Source organism: Diplotaxodon limnothrissa, linkage group LG13 (genome assembly GCF_057381915.1).
Source record: "Diplotaxodon limnothrissa isolate DT_005_m linkage group LG13, D_limnothrissa_male_GT1.1, whole genome shotgun sequence".
Lineage (NCBI taxonomy): Eukaryota > Metazoa > Chordata > Actinopteri > Cichliformes > Cichlidae > Diplotaxodon > Diplotaxodon limnothrissa.
The window spans coordinates 6,517,137-6,536,181 of record NC_140608.1 but is presented as its reverse complement, the minus strand read 5'-3'; the positions used below and the strand labels follow the sequence as shown (position 1 = coordinate 6,536,181).

Here is a 19,045-nt window from a genome sequence, read left to right as displayed (position 1 = left end):
CCAATGAGAGAGAGTGTGTGGCAAGGATTTAGGATAGGACAGACGTGGAGACAGACAAACAGACAGAGAAGCCTTGGATCACAGGCAAGGTGGAAAGCACAAGAGAAGCAAATGAACAGAGACTGGAGAAAAAAAACAATGCATCCAATTATGTTTCACTGAACACTCATTGTTTTTTTTGGGTTTTATGTATCAATATTCATTTCTTTTAATGTTTTGGTAAAGATATCAAAGCGTTTTATCACTGTAGATATGCAAGATAGACGTTTGTAACATGTAACACCAGTCAGGCGTTGTAAATAACATGCTCTGTCTTGGTCTCTCTCTGATATAGGTGTGTGGCCATCTGAAGAGGTGATGGCGCATTACTGTCTGCAGAAACGTCACATGTTCAAGTGAGTTTTTCCTCTCTTTAGATCTACTCACTTCATCGACAAACAACTCACCTGTTTCCCCAAATGCACAAAAGCTAACAGCAGTTATAAGTTCTGTAGTATGACATCAGTAAAATATTTACAACTTAAACGTTCATTTTTATTTTATTGTAAAGAAGTGAGGTATTCAGAAAGATCTTCTGCAGCATATATAACTCCCTACTTTCAACCATATTTTTCTACATGAATACCCCACTTATGACAGGAAGCTGTTTTATGATAATGAAACAAAAAGAGCACCATCATTCTTTCTCTGAAACATTTTGGAAAGCAATACTTTCTTTTTTGCACTGACAGATTGTTAAGCTACAATAGAGAAATAATAGAAATCTGACTTTAAAATGTGTCTACTCTTCAGTAAAATTAAGGAGAAAATTGAAATTACAAATCACTTCCAGGAAGGTGGAGGAAAGTAAAGTAGAAGTGGGAAGGGTAACACATTTAATACACCAGAATATTTCTGTTGTTCTACTTTGAGATTTAAGTAATATTTTAATTGACCTTTTAACAGTGCAGAGTTTTACAAGTTCATAAATTTAATTGGCAGAAAATCAGTCTGAAACACGGGCTTTCTGAAAGTCACTCAAATGTAAATCAGACTTACACCTGCAGTAAATGTTTGGACCTTTCTGTGCAAATCTGTTGTTCTGTGCTGCTCTTTCCCCTGCTCTTGTCTGCTGAGCATCGGCCTGCCCTGTGGCACAGGGCTGAAAAGCACCCAGGCACTTTTGATTTCCACTCAAGGTGGAACGTCACCCTTTGATTTCCTGTTTTAACATTCAAGAGGCGGGAGGCAAGGAAGAGAGGGGTATTGATCAGAGCAGCGAAGTGAAGGTCAGCAAGCGAGGCAGGGAGGGATGAAAGAGGACAGTGGTTGAGATGGAGGGGAAGGGAGATGAAAGGAGGAAGAGGATGGAAAGAGGGGTTGAGTGAGCATCCGAGCTACAGGACTCTGGGTGTCTGGTGTGGATGTGTGTGTGTGTATTCCTCAGATTTCCCGCTGATTGAGCTTGTGCTTCTCAGTGTTCAATATTCAGCTTTCAGGTTGATGGTTGAATTGATATTTCTTACCCTGCTGTGTTTCCCGTGTGTGTGTGTTCTAGTGTTTGTATGATAGTATGCGTGTGTGCGCGAGTGTGTATCTACATCTGTGTGCATCTACTGTACAGTATGAACTCAAGTGTGTGTTTTAGTACTAAACTGCTGGTTTGGCTCAGCAAAGTGAATCTCACTCCAACTCGTCTCTCTCTTTTTTCATCTGTCTCTCAGGGGTGCAGTGTGTGAGTTAGGAGGAGGTATGACTTGCCTTGGTGGGCTCATGGTAAGTGAGATACACACAGATATTTCTGTGAGAGAAATAGCTTGGCTTGCCTAATGAAACCAACCCTCACCGATCAATACACACACAGCATGTGCACGGAGTATCCATACCTATTCAGACACTATCATTTACTGCTTGTGGGCATCTGTCTGTGTTTGTATATCTGTGTGTACCTTTACAGGTATATGCATACAAACTCTCTACTTAGATGATGTTAATTAAGTTAAGCACTACTGTTCAGAGTTAATAAAACAGCTTCTGCTTATGTTTAGCGCCCAACTGCCTGAACATCTCCACAGTATGTCCACACTGTCATTTAGGAGGACTCAGCAGTTAGAAAAATTTATAAATTTCATTCAAAATGTTATTCAGTACCAGACTATAGAGGTATTTTGCATTTCATGTGAAGTTTGCATGTCCTTCCTGTGCTCGTTCAGGGTTTCTCCCACAGTCGAAAACATGCTAGACTGATGCAGTTTGCCCAGCACCCTAAAAAAAGAAATTCCAAATCTTACATATTTATTTAAAAGAAATAAACCCACTGCAACTGAAAATGCATTTATGTAGCTCAACTAACATAGTTTATGTTACATGGAGAATTGTGAAGTTTATGAATTTGACAAAGACGATGTGAATGTTGTGAAAACATTATGATAACTGGATAATTTCAGCATGATATATACAATTTCATTTTGCATGTCAGCAAAAATATTCATTCCAACTGCAACTCAGGTATTTACAAACACTCACACACACACACACGCACACACACACACACACTGCAGGTGTGCTGCAGTCTGTCAGCCATAGGGTTTATTAGCAAGGGCCTTAAGGGCTTCTCCACATAGCAGGCGTCAGCGTCCCATCGATCTGTTAGGTGCCATTCTATGTGTGCGTGTGTGTGTGTGTTTGAAAGCTGGGTTTTATCTCTTGCCAGTCAATACACCATGTTTTGACATTGGTGGCTTGAGATGGAATCCTTCCTTCACACCTCTCCTTCTCCTCGTCCCTCTTTCATCCGTCACTGACACCACATTCACCACATGTTGTCCATGTGAGCACTGATTTTTTCCCCCCTCCTTTGTTTTCAGTTTACTTTCTTTATAATTATTTTGCTCTAGATTAAAATGCCAAAAATGCCAAAAGCAACAATATGTTTACATATACAACAGGAGAAACGTACATCTTATAATCCTAGACTCTGCATTAGGTTGCGCTTTCATTGGACAGGTTTACATATTTGGTTTATGAGAAAAACGTATGAATATTGTATTTTACTAATTAGATGCACTTCATTTAGTACATAAAACAAAGTAAACTCTTTTTTTTTACTGTCAAAATGTGCAAGATTTTTGACTGGATGTCAGGTTAATTGGTGGGTAACAGCCTTTGTTTAGATGAAGATCCTTGTTATTATGCTACAGGATACCTTCACTTCACATGTTCAGCACACTGGATGGCAGAATATATTCCTCCAAAAGCAGTACATACTGTTCATGTGTGGTACGGTGGTGACAGCGGGTGGTAGGATGCTGCTCATGAACTGTCAGGTTGGGTTCCGTCTTTCAGTTCAATGCACTAGTTGAGCCTGAGGTGCCATCCTCTGTCTGAGCAGATGGTGGGACACACAGCACGCTGTGACCCTCTCACACAACCTTCAGGGTCAACATGTGTCGTGTGTTCTGTTTCAGAAAATCTTTGGTCTACTACATCATACAGCTTCTTTTTGCCATTTCAATCTTAGGATTTATATGCATACCACCACAATAACTACTTGCAGTTACACTCACCTGTGTGTATATGCACATACACACTCCTTAACAGAAATAGACAGCCTGACACACACCCACCGATATAATAAAAGCATTTGCAATGAAAAGAGAATGTGAAAGATGAGGTTATAGTAAAGCACACACCTCACTATCTATATCTCCCTCACGCAGAGACACGCGACGCGACGCAGCGCAGCGCAAAAGCTTTCTTTTCATTCTCTCGTCTCCCTCCATCTCTTTTCTCTTCGCCTCTCGCAGTCTACACTGCAAAGTTATATGAAGGGCATCAGGCAGGCCTGGCGAGCCGAGTGCAGAGTGACAGCGGCAAACGGAGTGATGGCTCGGCCTGATAAACACCCAGCGTCAAATGAAAAGGCTCTGCGCTTGCCATCATCCCCTGTCACAATGCAATTACTGAACAGAGTGATAGCAAGATAGCAGCCCCCACCGCTAGCCACAATGATAAAAGTATTGACTGATTTGATTGAATGATTAAAATAATGCAGACATAAAAATGGGGTGAAGATAGAGAGTGAAATGGCAGCGAGGAGAGGGAGCAATGGAGAGAAAGGGCGGGGAGGGCTGGGCTGCAAGAGTGAAGCTTTGTAGATATGGTTATGTCATTATTGTGTGTCTGTGTGTTCAGATGTTTGCGACATCTAAGAGTGCTTTTGGTTTTGTTCTTTTGTTCCATGTTGTTTCATTTCTCTGTCTCTTCCCTATCTCTCTGTTTCTCAGGTTGCCATTTGTGCTGACGTGACGGAAGTCCTGCTATCAGATGGGAATGAGAAGTCCATTCAGAGTATCCTCACATCGTCCTCCCCTCGCCTTCTCTTAACGTCTATCTCTTCATCTTGGCCTCGTTCCTCTACCTCATATTTATTTATCTGCAATCATACTTCTGTGAATTCTTTTTTTATTTTCCTGATGGGTTTTAAGTACACAGTTTCCCTTCCCATTCCCATTTATTGATGTAATGTGATAAATCTACATGATATGCTGTAGATTACATGATATGGGAGACTTTCATATATTTAAAACATCAATTCTCGGACAATTTGACAATTGTGTAATTAAAAAAACAAATCCACAGATTGAAAAATTCTGTAAGCAAAACAGAAATGCTTCTGTATTTAAGGCAGTATAGTCAACAATTCTAAAACAGCTTCCACAATGATTGGTGCACCTACTAAACTAGCAGCTACGTGTATATATATGCCAATTACATAACTGTAGTCAATTAAATACAGATATCCTAATCACAAAGTTTCTGCTTAAACCACTGCACCAGTTGTTACTGACAATTAAAAGCTGAAAACATTCTAATTAGCATGCTGCAATCTAAGCTGTCATTAATGCTAATGAAATATTCTAGTATTTTATTTTCTTCCATGCTGTGTGATCAAGACTTTTTCACTGGCACTGCTATAGCTACGAAGTGACTTTTTCGAGCGAGCGTGTCATATCCTTCATGTTCCAGCCTTGAAATCAAAGATTGGATTGTAGTGTGGAAGAATAGCCATCTACCTCTTTTATCTTTAGGCAAACGCAGCAGATGGGGCACCCACAGTGACAAATACCCAGCACTACTGCTCAAAATGGCATCTACCAATCCTAACTGCCTACAATACCAAGTTAAGAGCACAGTAATTGCCATCCTGTCAGAATTTGTTTAAGACTTCATCTAATGCTAAGGCTAGGGTTAGGGCTTGATGAGCATTTTAGAAGCAAGAACAATCAAGGTTTGTTAAAAAAGTTTTTTTTGTGTGCGTGTGTGTGTTTGGTTAAGATTTAGGCCTATAATTAAGTTTTTAGGACAAATCTTTAGGTGAGTTTTTTGGCAACATTTGTTCACTGAATGGGTTATTGATCAACTCTGTCAGTTTGCAAACCGTCTTGCTCTTCTTTTCTACTCTATATTTACACTTCTCCCTGTCTAATCTCCTTTGTAGCCCCTTGTTTTGCCTCTTTTCTTCCATCTCCTTTCATCATTCCTGTCATTTTTCTCCCATCCTCTCAGATCTTGCTTTATTCGCCGAGCAACTACACAGACAAAAAGAAGCTCTGACTCGCTGCAGTTGTTTCACAAAAGCAGGAAATATAAATACACATTTCTTCCCCATTGACCGATATGGCCATATTTAGCTCTGCTTACAATATCTCTGTCCCAGCCAGCTACAATGCTCCGTTAGTGATCACAATAAGACCAAACAATAACATTTTGGAGCCTGTAAAGCACACGCACACGCACACACACACATACACACACTTGGGCACACAAACAATGCACCATTGACCGGCAGCTTTGTTTCACAGAACAAACACATAGAGAGAATTGTAAGTGAAATCATACCGAGAATGGATCGAACATACACTGAAAGAGAAAGGGGGGTTGAGAAAAATACATAATTTGTTCTGGGCTCAGCCAAATTGGCCCATTCACATACCGCAGGCACTGTGTGGTATTTCCTCTTGTAAAGGAAGCTGTTGGTCTTAGCCTTGTGCTAATGGCTACTGTTTATCTCACATGGCATTATTGTGCCGCTAGTGTTAGAATAGAAAACGATAAGGAATTGTGATAGGGTTCAGTTTTATGCAGTGAAATAGATGAGAAGATATGCAAGAACGAAATGTGAACTGATGACATTTAGATATATCTTGAGAATAGATTTTCCGTTTTTTCTTAGAAGTTGTTGACCTCATTTATAGTGCAGAAAGATACACAAATACACACCGACTATAGAGTGGAGAGCCTCTGTTGCTCTGACCTTGAATACTCATGCTGAAAATCAATGGAAATGTTCCATTAAGAATGATTGATGCATGTCATTGGCTGCTGCTTGTCTGCTTCTAGTGATGGGAGCAAATATTCTTCCACTTTAATGTTCAATAATACTCAAATCTCGCTCTTCAACTTTTTCCTTTTTATGTGTGTGTGTGTGTGTGTGCGTGCGTGCGTGCGTGCGTGCGTGCGTGTGCTTTCAACTGGTGTGTGTGTGTGTGCTGACCTCTCCTCTTGTGGTGTGCTGGTGATGAGATTACAGTAAGCTGCTCTGCTCTTTGCCCTTTCATCCCTATGCATAGCACACTCATGCACAGGTGTCCAGTATGTGTGTTTTGTGTTCATGCTAACCTACATATTATTGTGAATCCGTGTCCAGGAGAGGTCTTTGATTTTGAATTGACTCTCCAGCTATCAATCCGTGCATCAGCTTCTCATCCATCCCTGCTCGGTGCTCTCTGTCTTTGTCGATTGGATTTGTCTCAAGTCTTTGCAGGCTTTAAAGACAAGGAAATCCTAATTGAATTGCTTTGCAACTCCACAAGCCAGTGTATTAATAGACAACTTGACATCAATCACCCAGCCTTTGTGTGTCTTGGTGCGTGTGTGTGTGCATGCATATGAGAAGGACAGTGTGAGTTTTGTATCTGTGGTTAAAAGCCTTCCCATTGATCTAGCTAGAGGCTGCTGTGATCTGCTTCCGTAGACTGGCTCTCTTTCCCTGGAGATGATCTCTGCTCACTGAAGCTTTCTCCATGTAGATGCCTACCATATGTGGTTTTACCTAAAAAGGGTCTTAGAGTTTATCATTCCTGATGCACCTCTTTGGCTTTTGGCTTTGTACATTTCCAAAAACCTTAATATCTTTAAGTGGATCGTCACCAGTAGTTTAAATCTTTGAATTTTGCATTTTTAACAGACTTCCCACGTTTGCATTTAAAAAAAGAGTTTATAAAGTTCTAATGAACTTAAAAGTCAGTATTTGGTATGACAACTTTTATTCTTCAACACACCTCCAACTTTCTTAGAAAATCTCTTTTCTAATTTCTTTGGTCTTTAGGAAAAGTTCTCCAGGTCTCTTGTAGGACATTCAAAGCTCTTCTTTGTATGTTTGCTGCATTTTTTCCACTCTGTCCAGCCAATGACAAGCCTAAAGATAGAACTTAAAGTTGGTTCTATGCTAAGTTATCTATTATGTGTAGGCACAACATGGGTTTATGCTTTGAGTTAGGTGCCTTTTTTGCTTGAATGATTCATAGGTCAGTGTTAAAATGGCTTAACAATCAAAGTCACACACACAAATAAAGGACCTTCAGAAAGCCTGGAGAACTACTACTCAAGACCACCACAAAACTACAAGAAGGTTTGGCTCCTTGGAAGCAAAATACATAGAATTGAAGTCTGACTTGAAACTTCTATTTCTAAAAAAATATATTCTGATAAAAGTATTAAATAAAATCCAACAGAAGTTTTTACACCAGAAATTTCTATCGAAAAACTGCACTGTACACTATCTTGAACAATTAATTTCATGGATACAAATATTTCAGTTCTGCTCATGTTTCAATATGTATTTATGTCCTAATTGCAGTGATTTAGCACACACCCTTTGACTTTTTCCTTTCTCTCTGATCTACTCTTAGCATCTTTCTTTTATTTATTTTAGTTTTTTTATTGAATTGTATGTCCAGAGATTGAATCTTGTATGCTTCATCAATCCTTGACTGTGGCACGCCAGATGTTCGAGGGCTGGTTGAGAAAAACAGGCAAGATGGAAAGTTTGGCTCAACATATGTATCTTCCAGGTAAGACCATTTTTTTACTTGCCTTGGCACTTTAATGCCATTTTATTGTGTGAATCTCAGAATTTTATCTTCAATAAATATGCCACTTAAAAAATGTTTATATGAAATGGTTAGTTACATACTGTAATACCCGTTCTTTAAGTGCAAAATATGTATATGCACACGCTTGTGGGATCATCAAAGAAAAAGACCCTCTTTGATAGGGGTTTCTCATCCGGAAACCAATGAGATAACTTTCCATTGCACACGCGCGCACACACACACAGACTCACACCTCATATGCAAGGACGGGCTAAAACGTAGTTAATTGTTGTCCCTGACTTAAAAAGGCTTTTTTTCCATTGACTGACGATTTTGGTCCCCTACCTCTTCTCTCTCTTTCGCTGTCTCGCGTTTCTGCGCATATTTACATGAGTGGAAGATGGAGTGAAAAAGTAAACGTATAATTAGGCTACATTACTTTGATTGTTTTCTTTTCAGATTATGCCTGCTGTCATCTCTGCGCTGCAAGAGAGGGCGAAGGGCACGATGCGATTGTACAAGGGGATGGATGGGGAGGGGCATGTCGTGTGATGGTGTGCGCACATCCACGCATATGTGTGCGCGTGTGTTGGGACCGCCTGCTGTGATTCGAGATTGTGTTTCTAGCGGGGCCTAATGTTTTGTTTACTGAGTGTTAATAATGCCTAATTAATAATCCCCCAATCTGCCTGACAGTGTGAATAAGAGGAAGGGAAAATGGTGTGGAAGAAGAGATGGAGAGAAAAACGGAGCTCCTCTAACGGTACACGGTATCAGCACAGTCTTTATACAATCTCAAAGGCAAACTGGAGCATGAAAGAAATGGCATATCTAACTCTGGTAACCGACAACAAAAACTTAAACATCAATGCAGTTAGGCTCATAGCAGTGGCCAGTAATTGAGAAAGTAATTATTGAAATGCAGAGTCAGATACCACAGCCTGATGACTGAGGCTGGAAACCTGGCAAACCAGAGACCACAGAACCCTCAACCTGCATAAACAGCAAGAATTTTACTCTATTAAAACATGAAAAATGTGATATTTATGTTAGGGCAATCGTGGCTCAAGAGTTGGCAGTTCGTCTTGTAACCGGAAGGTTGCCGGTTTGAGCCCCGGCTTGGACAGTCTCGGTCGTTGTGTCCTTGGGCAAGACACTTCACCCGTTGCCTACTGGTGGTGGTCAGAGGGGCCGATGGCGCGATATGGCAGCCTCGCTTCTGTCAGTCTGCCCCAGGGCAGCTGTGGCTACAACTGTAGCTGCCTCCACCAGTGTGTGAATGTGAGAGTGAATGAATAGTGGTATTGTAAAGCGCTTTGAGGGCCCCGAAAAGCGCTATATAGATTATTATTATTATTAAAATCTATCAGTGCCATAAACACACAGATATACGTTAATATCTGTCACTATCAACCAATGGCATCATCTACTGGTTTTGCCTTGAAACTGAGCTGGAGCCTAGAGAAGTTTTAGTCCAAATTCTTCAAAATATCAGAAGTGGCTGGAGTGGGGGGCATTACACTTGAAATCTGATTTGAGAACATGTTTAATGTGTATGGCAACATTAATATGTAAAGTACTGGACAAGGTTCCTCATTAATACCAAAAATTAATTTAAAAAAGTACATACAAATTGGGACTAGATAAGCAATTATCAGTGAAATATCTATCTTAATCCCTTGCAGATGTATGAGTCCAGCTAAATCAAGACGACAACATAATTAATGACCGGTGATTGTGGTGCCACAATCCCTGAATCCCAACAAACCAAAGTTCACAAAGAAACAGGATGACCTTCCTGGCTTGACCATCAGAACACTGACTACAGGCAGTGATTTTAGCTAAAGATGTCACAAGAATTGTGGATGAAAATTACTGACATTTTATTCCAGGTTAGAAGCTGATACCTTTTTATTAGTAACCCTCAATTGTATAGCACTTAAGGTACTGTTGTTCTAGTTTCGAACTGTGATGATTACTTTTTGAGGAGAACCTGCAGATGAATACATTAAATTACTACATACTGCATAGAGCCATGGGGGTATAAGCTCTCCCCGTTTCAAACAACAGCTCATCCAATCGTATGTATCTTCAAATGTATAGTGTTTTTTTTCTAGTGTGAATAGGGTTGAGTAGCATACGTTGTGTAAGGTGAAAACCATTTGGTGTCACTGCACTTTGTCAGTCATTGTATCTATCGAGCAAGAAAGAGGAGAGTGTGGATGTTGACTGGAAACCTCTATAGAGGTGGCCTTTAAGGGTGCATGTGTGTGTTCACATGGTATAAATGTCAAGTGTCATGTCAGAAGTCACCTCTCTTTACCTCACAGGTGACATGTCTTCCCTTCCTGATGCTTTCTCCAGGTCTCCTCTGAAGCAGAAAAACAGTGGGGGTCAGTAAGAGACCTGTCAGAGAGCAAGAAGCTCTAAAGGGAGCAGTGAGGGAAGAAAAAGGGAAAAAAAGAGGCTTTTGCTTGGTGTAGTGTTTTATCAGTACTGGTTGTCTTCTGTCACCTTCCCTTCAGATACTCAACTTTAGTCTCTCTTTTATGTGTGTGTTACAGGGTAGTAAGGTGGGACTGTGAGATGGATATTTCTGCACTGGAGGGTCACTTTGATTTCATCATGTGTGCAGACTGGTAGGTATACACACACACACACACACACACACACACACACACACACACACACAGAGCCAGTACATATACACGATCTGTGTGTGCGTTCATGACATTAATTTTCACTTCTGTGTGACAGTCTTTACATGGCCCCCCACCAGCGCCTGGACCTTCCCCTGCCTTGTCCACACACTCACATTCACACATACATGCATATGCTCAGACACCCGCCTGCCTCCATTTTACACCAAATTGCCTCGTTTTCTGCTTGGTGTCCCAGCAAATGGATGACTTAGGCAAATTGCAAATAATTGCATCTTGACAAGGAAGGAGACTCGGTAAGATAGAGAAAGAGTTGAGGGTGGATGGAGGGAGGAGCAGAAATGGAGATGGAAATGGAGAGATAGAGCAACATAAACATAACAATTAGCCCATCGGTCACTGAAATCTAGAGCTTCAGACAAATCGGGAACCACATCTTTTTTTTCTGCTTCAAGCTGGTGTTCCATAATAACCCAGTAAGATACTGTAATCCAGGTGTTCTTAGAGGAAACTGGGCTGCAGGGTTCTGTTTTCAGGTTGTCAAAAACTTCAACCCGATTTGCCTCCAACGCATCCACTGGTATGTGTGAATATGTGAATTTTTGCTAAAAGTATTGTGGCCTAGAAAATCAAGTGTTTGAATTAATGTGTGTGAGGATGGGTGAATGAGTAAGACAGTGCTCCGAGTGCTCAAACAGAGTAGAAAAGCATTGTGTGTACCAGTTCATACATACGCAAGAAGAATTAAAAAAAAAAAAGCTAACTGTCATTTGGAGTGTCAAGGCTTCTTTGAGTCGCTGTGAAACTTTCCGCTAAAACACTTCGCTACTTAATGTATGTTGGCAATGAAGTAGAATCTGTCAGGAGATAACACGTATGCTGTACCTGTCGCAGTGGCAACCCAACGTCTTCTAGTGGTTAAATGAATCCTCAAGATGAAACTTTAGGACTTTTGAACTTTGTTGTTCCAGAAAACTTTCAACCAGATATCCGGTGTGGAAGGTGATTATAAAATTGACAGAGAATTTGGCCTAAATAAAATTCAGTGAAGCCAAAAGATGCCCAGAGAAGAAAATACAGCGGGCTGTTTAGAAGGGGCGGGGCACTGCTGACATAGGCTGATGATACTATCCTGTGATTATGAACATTCAGAATACTGTCTGTTTGACATTTCAGCTTATGTCTGATAGGGGCAATGCAAACCCAGAGTGCAGAATGTATGGTTGGGAGACAGTAGCATTAACAAAAAAACAAAAGGAGGTAAATTTGTTCAGACAAAGCATAGTGGATATATTAGACAGAGGATGATAAAGATAGAGCTTCCAGGCAGAAAGAAAAGAGCAGGATTACAGTGAAAATTCATGGATGTCGTGAAGGAGTACATGCAGAGGGTTGGTGTGCTTATCCCTAAAAAGAGCACTTGAATGAAGAAGATGTCCTTTTCTTGTTTTCTTTTCTTTTTCCAACTTTTTTCATGTTGTTCAGCCACACAAAGATAAAATAGATTTTGTCGGTATTTTCAGGTAGTCCTCATTTTACTTCTATATATGTGTGAATGCATCCATGTCTGTGAACCCGTGATCATCACAAGATTTATTCTGAGATTTTGACACTGTCTGAATATAATGGCGTGTTTTGAATGACATGCCTCCCTAGTGTCCAAGTTTAGAACTGTAACAAAGGGCTTAAAGTCTTTTTAAGGCTCCAGTTTTATTATCCTCTTCAGTCACCCTGAAAGCGTTTAGGGTTTCCAACACAACTCTGAAAACTGTCCTGTTTGTGGAACAGTACACAAGCACTGGCACTGGCGTTATAAAACCTTTGCAGGTGGATAAATGGCATTTACCGTCCACCACTCCTGCACGTTGACTTACACACATTCACATACAAACATACTCTGAAAAGATGGACATTCTGTTGGTTGAAGCAAAATCACTTTGCCTACTTCATCTTGTGCATAGTCTGTGTGTATCTGTCTGCACAAGTACGTGCATGTGCGCTAAGTGCAGCATTAGCAAACAGCGTTATCATTATTTTAATGTCACAGTCATTATGAGTAATAGCCAGGTATAACACCCAGAGAGAGAAAGAGAGCTGTCCGCTAATAGAGGATATTTTACAGTGAACTAGTGTATACGCACGTGTGTGTGTATGACGGACAGAAGCATACAACGTGAGAACCGAGTAAATTGCATGTAAAGTTTTGATATCACAGGTTCTTTTCACCATTTCTCTCAGCAGAGATTTATCTTGTAGTTGTGAGTCTGTAAACGTGTGCGCATGTGCTGCAAGATGTTTTTGTGTAGCGTCCTCTTTTCTCAAGTGTATGCAAGTGAGCGATTGTGTGATAATTGCAGTGGTTGTGGCTGAAGAGTGATGGCTGGTCAATTAACGGGAACGTCATTGTGATGATCACCTGCGAAAAGGTCAACAATGCAACTTCCACTCCATTAATTATGACTCCTGCTGATATCAGGTGGACCACTGCTGAGAAGACAGGAGAGATGAGAGGAGAGGAAAAGGGAAGAAACTTATTTGGAAATCCTGATTATCCTGGGGGTGTTGTCTAAATTCTGCCTTTAGAAAGGTTATTTAAATGCTTTCACTTAATGAATCTGTTACCACTTAGAACTCAGAAACTTTATCATCTAAACCAGAAGTGGCACACTCCTCTTACATAGTCAGCCATATTCAATACAGCCTAATATGGTCTCTCTAGCAGAGCACACCAGTGAAACTAACATAAGATACATGATATAATATAAACTGTGTCCCTCTTTTTTTTCACTGTAAAGACTTTTAATCCCAGAGGTGTCTTTATAGCGAAAGAAGTCCAGTTTCAACAATACATTGCAGTTTTTCTCTGTTAAAGAAACAATAAAGAAACAATGCAGTAGTAAATATAGAAACCAAGCAGAACAGCTCTTTGGGTTTAACTTTAAGAAACAAATATAATAAACAAATTGTATTTTTGCTAATTCAGAGAAGATGTCTATAAATTTCTACAGTAAATAGTGAAAAACAGGAACTCCTCTGCTATTTATTTATGGATTACCTAACAATACAAAAACTCATTTTATCTATCAGTTATTTTCAGTAATTCAGCTGTTAAAGTGAAAGTATACAGTGAAAATGTAATTTTTAAATCATAGGTGTTTATATTCTGTGTTGGTATTATTAGATGTGAAATCAGAGCCAGAGCCAATCAGAACAGCTTTTAAGGTTATTGAGGTTACTTCATAAACACCTTAGGCACCAAAACCCCCCCACTTTTATTAGTGAACTCATGGCCATTTACCTCTAAATGGAAAAATTGCAAAAAAGAAGTGATTTTCTGCTGTGGGCACCTGAATTTTAAGGATAATTAACTTTTCATGATGCGTGGCCTAGAAAGTAATAAGTTAAAAAATTAAAGACTTGTGCCAGTAATATAAGCAACACAACTGGAAGGAGCAAACGGGACTGCCTAACTGTGAATAAAAGGTCAGCAGCTCAATGAAGTGTTAGAATGCTGCAAAGGTAAAAGACTTTTTTTCTTTTATTTTATCATAACTTGTATTCCTTTCTTAAGAGTGAAAGTCACTCTCAGGTTTATTGAATGTTTTGAGGGAGGTTTTTCAGCAGATGATCTAGCTATACAGAAAGTCACCCAGTCAACTATGAACACTTGCTTGTCAGAAAACAAACTGTCACTCACTCAATGTTTTAACAAAAAAAGAGGCTTTGTTGAGTTTATAGTTAATACAGTACAATGAGATAGAAGATGGGTTAAAGAAGGAAGCAAGCAGTTAATTTCAGTTCACGCTGTATTTATGAGACAATTTTGGTCAAATATGAAAGTCTTATGTGGAAACTTTCAGCCATTTACACCGAGAAAGGAAGTTTCAGTGAAGTAGGAACCAGCATAGCAGAAATAGTGTTGTGTGCCTCCTCACATTTGTGTTTGTGTTTGTCTGGCAGGGAGAGAGAGAGGGATTCCTGCAGTGGGCATGAGGGTGGCAGAGAATCTTTGGCTGGGATGTTGGCATGTCTGCTTTCTCCAAAAGCTGTCCATGTGTAGGGAGTGAGATAAAGCCCTGTTTGTGTGTGTGTGACAGTGAGTTTGTGCAAGTTTCTGCATCCTTCTGGTTTTCACTGTATCTATGTAATTGTCATCTTCTGTTTATTCATATTTGCAGTCCTTTATCCATACACACCTGTTTTTGTGTTTCACTTTACTGCTCATTGTTATGCTGGATTGCATTAGTTTAGAGACACATTACTGGCACACGCGCACAGAACACAAATATATCTTTGTTGAAAGCTCTGTGTGATGCCTTTTAGTAATATCCCTCTGAGCCGAAGGTCAGAAATATGTATGTCTTTTGCAGTATTAATGTTGTTGAATCAATAAACAAGTGAGTGTTGCTTCAACATGTTCATAAGATGAAGAAAGAACATTAGTTTTAATATTTATGATTAATTTAAAAAAACAACATCTAGTTTAGCACTACTTTTGTGGCAGCAATTTACTTACAGAATTATTTATTTAAAATTTAAAATTTGCGTTTTCTGATACTGGAATGGTACACGGGTGGCATGGTGGTGTATGCTAGCACTATCCTGGATCCAAATCCACCAGGTTAAATCTCTATATTGGCCATAGGTGTGATTGTGAGTGTGAAAGGTTGTCTGTCTCTTTGTGTACTACACCTTTCTCCCTGTGACAGCTGGGATAGGTTCCCCATTGTGAAACTGAATTGGATAAGCAGACTCAGTAGAAACTGTTGTGACGTTGTGTTGCTGTTTCCGTCTTAAGTAGGTTAGTCCTGTTTTCCCACATGACTGCAATGTAGTGAGAGTAAATTTCCTGGATAGCCTGGGACTAAATAATCTGACATGAATCAATTGAATTTAATCAAGTGAAACTCAAATAAATCATCACTGCATTTTCTCCTGTGTTTGCGTGGATTCTCTCCGGGTAACCCGGCTTCCTCCCAAAGACATGCAGTTATTGGGGCTAGGTTAACTGATGATTCTGCGATAGACTGGTGACCTGTCCAGGTTGTATCCCGCCCTTCACCCTATGACAGCTGGGATAGGCTCCAGCCCCCCTGCCACCCTGATAAGGATAAGTGGAAGAGAATGGATGGATGGATGATAATACTTTCTTTTATATTCTTATAATGCATATAAAAAATATATACCATTGCACCGTAATCCTTGGGAACATAGACTTAGTAAATGATGTCATTTGTTTTTATAGTCTCACAATTGAGGCCTTGACATCATCAGTGCACGTATGTGTATAAGCAGACAAATTTAGTAGCAACAGATTCACACACCCGTTCACCCTTTGACCTCTGGTCTGTTTTGACTGATTTTGCTGGGCTGTCCTGGGTGGGTGGGGTCATCACAAGACAATAGGCCTCTGACAGTCTGAGTTCATCAGAGGTGACCTTAAAGGGAAAGAGCACTTATTTTGTGAATCTAAAATAATACCTCAAAACTTTAAAAAGAAAAGACAGAGAATGCATTAAAGTATGTGGAAGATTTTTTTAACAGGAATGTGGTTTTAAATTGTAAACACTATATTAAACATCCCAGAAGCCAAACTGCTCCAAAAAATATTTTTAATGCATTACTAGCACCATATAAAAAGAGATACAGTACCTCAATCAGGAATGCAAACCCTGCTGTAGAGGTGACTGATATTTAGTGAAATCATATTTAAAAAAAAACTTAATAGCAAGAAAACTTAAAAAAATAAATACTGTAAATTGTTATGTGTCAAACTTTAAAAAAAGCAATGCCCAAACTCAAAAGGCTTCAAGAGAGAGGTTAGCAACCACCTGGCAACCACCGGTCCTGAGTAGTTGTAGGGGGTTGCTGCCTGTTGCTTGGTGTAATCGGTTTCAAAGGGGGTTATTGTTACCCCCATACCTGAGGTAATAATCTTAAACTAATGGCTCCATAATTCCTTTATAGATCTTGGTAAATGGCTCATTAAAGGTTTACTTTGTGTAACTTGTCCAGCCTTATTTGTGGTTTAGCTTTCAAGCCACAATATTCTACTTGAATTGCAGACATCAGCATTGACCATTGCTCATTTTTTTAAAACTGTTGCCCTCTGAATGACACTATGTCCTTCCCTTGGCCTTAGCGTGTGTCTGTACATGTGTGTTTACACGTCTGTCCCAGCCGTTACCTCCACCCAACAAGCTCACTTCCTTGTTTTCCTTGCCACTCACTTTTCCTGTGAACTGATATCTGTGGCAAAATAAACCAAACTGAAACCTCTCACCTTTCAAGTCAAATAAACTTCACACCTCCATGTAGCCTTGGAAGAGTAAGCAGCTTTACATATATGTGCTCACATGTTTGTTTTAATGCTGGTTTGTGCAGTTTTTACCCCCCCCCCATAAAAAAAAAACAAAAAGGAAAAAAAACAGCAAGAGCATATCTGCTTATGTACCGGCAAACATGGAGGGAGCAGATCCTGTTACATGCACCTCTCATTCCTCGTGGGGATCAGAGGATTTTGAATGAGGAAAGGTCAGAGACTGTGATTGGAAGGTTGAATCCAGATTGCCACTCCACTGGACAGTTGGACGGATGTGCAGGATTATGTCAAATCTGCACTGTATTGTTGCATTTTAGTCAAATTACTCCACTCTCATCTGTGATAATAGACACACACACTCATAGTGCACTACTCCATTGCGTAATGGATTGAAATTTGTCTTTGTGAGTAGATAGACAGGTGCTACTTTCCTTTGAATGACTGGAGCTGATTTAAGCCTGTGTGCTCGTGTTGTGTGTTACTTTAGTTGTGGCAAAATAAATCTGTTTCCACGGTTAAATCATGGGTACCTACTCACTTTTTGGAGTTGAAAAAGCAGGTTTCCATTATGTCAGTCTTTAAATTTTAAGGTAGAAGACTTCAAGGTTAGGTGAGTCTCCACAAAATCAATCTAAATCAATGTAATGCCCTTTAAAACAGCTTTTTCTTCAGTAATGTTCTCCAACCATCTTTGCGATTCTTGTTGGAGGGCGGTAAATGCAGTGATAAAACTCCTCCAGTCGTCTTCAACACTTTTTGATTAGCGGTTTCAGAAAAGGCAGCCTCATACACTTCTTTATTAATTTTTCAGTGCATTTCAACCACAAATACATTTTTTGTATTTTTGTGTGTCAGGATTTTTGGAGACCCCGATACTCAATGCAAAACTAATTCAAGTTTTTTCTTCTGTAAGGTTTTTAACAATTACATTGAAAACAAAAATATAAAATTTATCAAGCTTTCATTTTTTGTTGACCTAATAATGCCATAAATAACATACATAATTATATGTATGTTATCTTGAATCAAAATAATAAGGTATATTAGTTTTTACAAGTTAGAAGGGTTCATTTGTCACTAATACTATGAATATAGTGACATAAACCTGGCACTTTCCACTTCTCAAAAAGAAACGTTCTTGGATATTAAAATTAAATTGACATTTATTTGTTATCTCCTGTCATGTACCACATTTTGTTTTGAGGGGGAAAAAATAGAGAACAGCTGTCACAGCGAGTGGAATGAGCCGTGTGGAGAAAAATAAAGGAGGATCCAATTGCAGGCACTCGTGGAGGTGCGAAGGAGGTTTATTGTAAGACAAAACACAAGTTGAAAATGGCAAACACAACTTAAGACAACTTAAACTGGGAAAACTAAATACGAACATGAAGGAGGGTGAGCAGAGGCATATGCCGGTAGACAGCAGGGAGAACACATGGATGAAACAGACCAGCGACTACAACATAAGAAGACACGACTTAAATACACACAGAAGAACACGGGGAGATTACACACAGGTGGGGAACACAGCTGGAAGTAATTGATGAGACGAGACAAGGGAGGCAAAACTGAATACACTCACATGAGACACGGACTTTCACAATAAAACAGGAAAGAAGAAACCATTTCACGAAGACCCAGACAGAACTGAACCTACACTAAACATGAGGCACAACCAAAGAACTAATCCCTAAACAAAAATAAACAGAAACATAGAATTCTAATAATAATCAACAAAGCACAAGAGTATCAGAAAACAATCCATTATGCAAAAATAAACCACAACCTAAGAAACTCAAAACGCTGGGTCAAAATGGCCCAGAACTGTGACAACAGCAGGGAAACAAAAAAAATCCCACCTCTTTCTAGTTTCTTTTGAGCTCCCTTTTTTGAGGTTGAAGGCTTGGGGCTATTAAAAAAAACAAATC

The 19,045-nt window shown here is 39.6% G+C and overlaps 1 protein-coding gene across 1 annotated transcript in view; it reads left to right on the top strand.

Moving 5' to 3' along the window:
- camkmt (calmodulin-lysine N-methyltransferase) overlaps nucleotides 1–19,045 on the top strand; it is a 113,214-nt gene that overhangs the window by 80,524 nt on the left and 13,645 nt on the right. Inside the window, exons 4-8 of the mRNA XM_085369149.1 lie at nucleotides 335–395; nucleotides 1,704–1,755; nucleotides 4,266–4,329; nucleotides 8,048–8,114; nucleotides 10,700–10,774. Coding sequence (XP_085225275.1) covers nucleotides 335–395; nucleotides 1,704–1,755; nucleotides 4,266–4,329; nucleotides 8,048–8,114; nucleotides 10,700–10,774 — 319 coding nt within the window. The remainder of the gene's footprint in view (nucleotides 1–334; nucleotides 396–1,703; nucleotides 1,756–4,265; nucleotides 4,330–8,047; nucleotides 8,115–10,699; nucleotides 10,775–19,045) is intronic.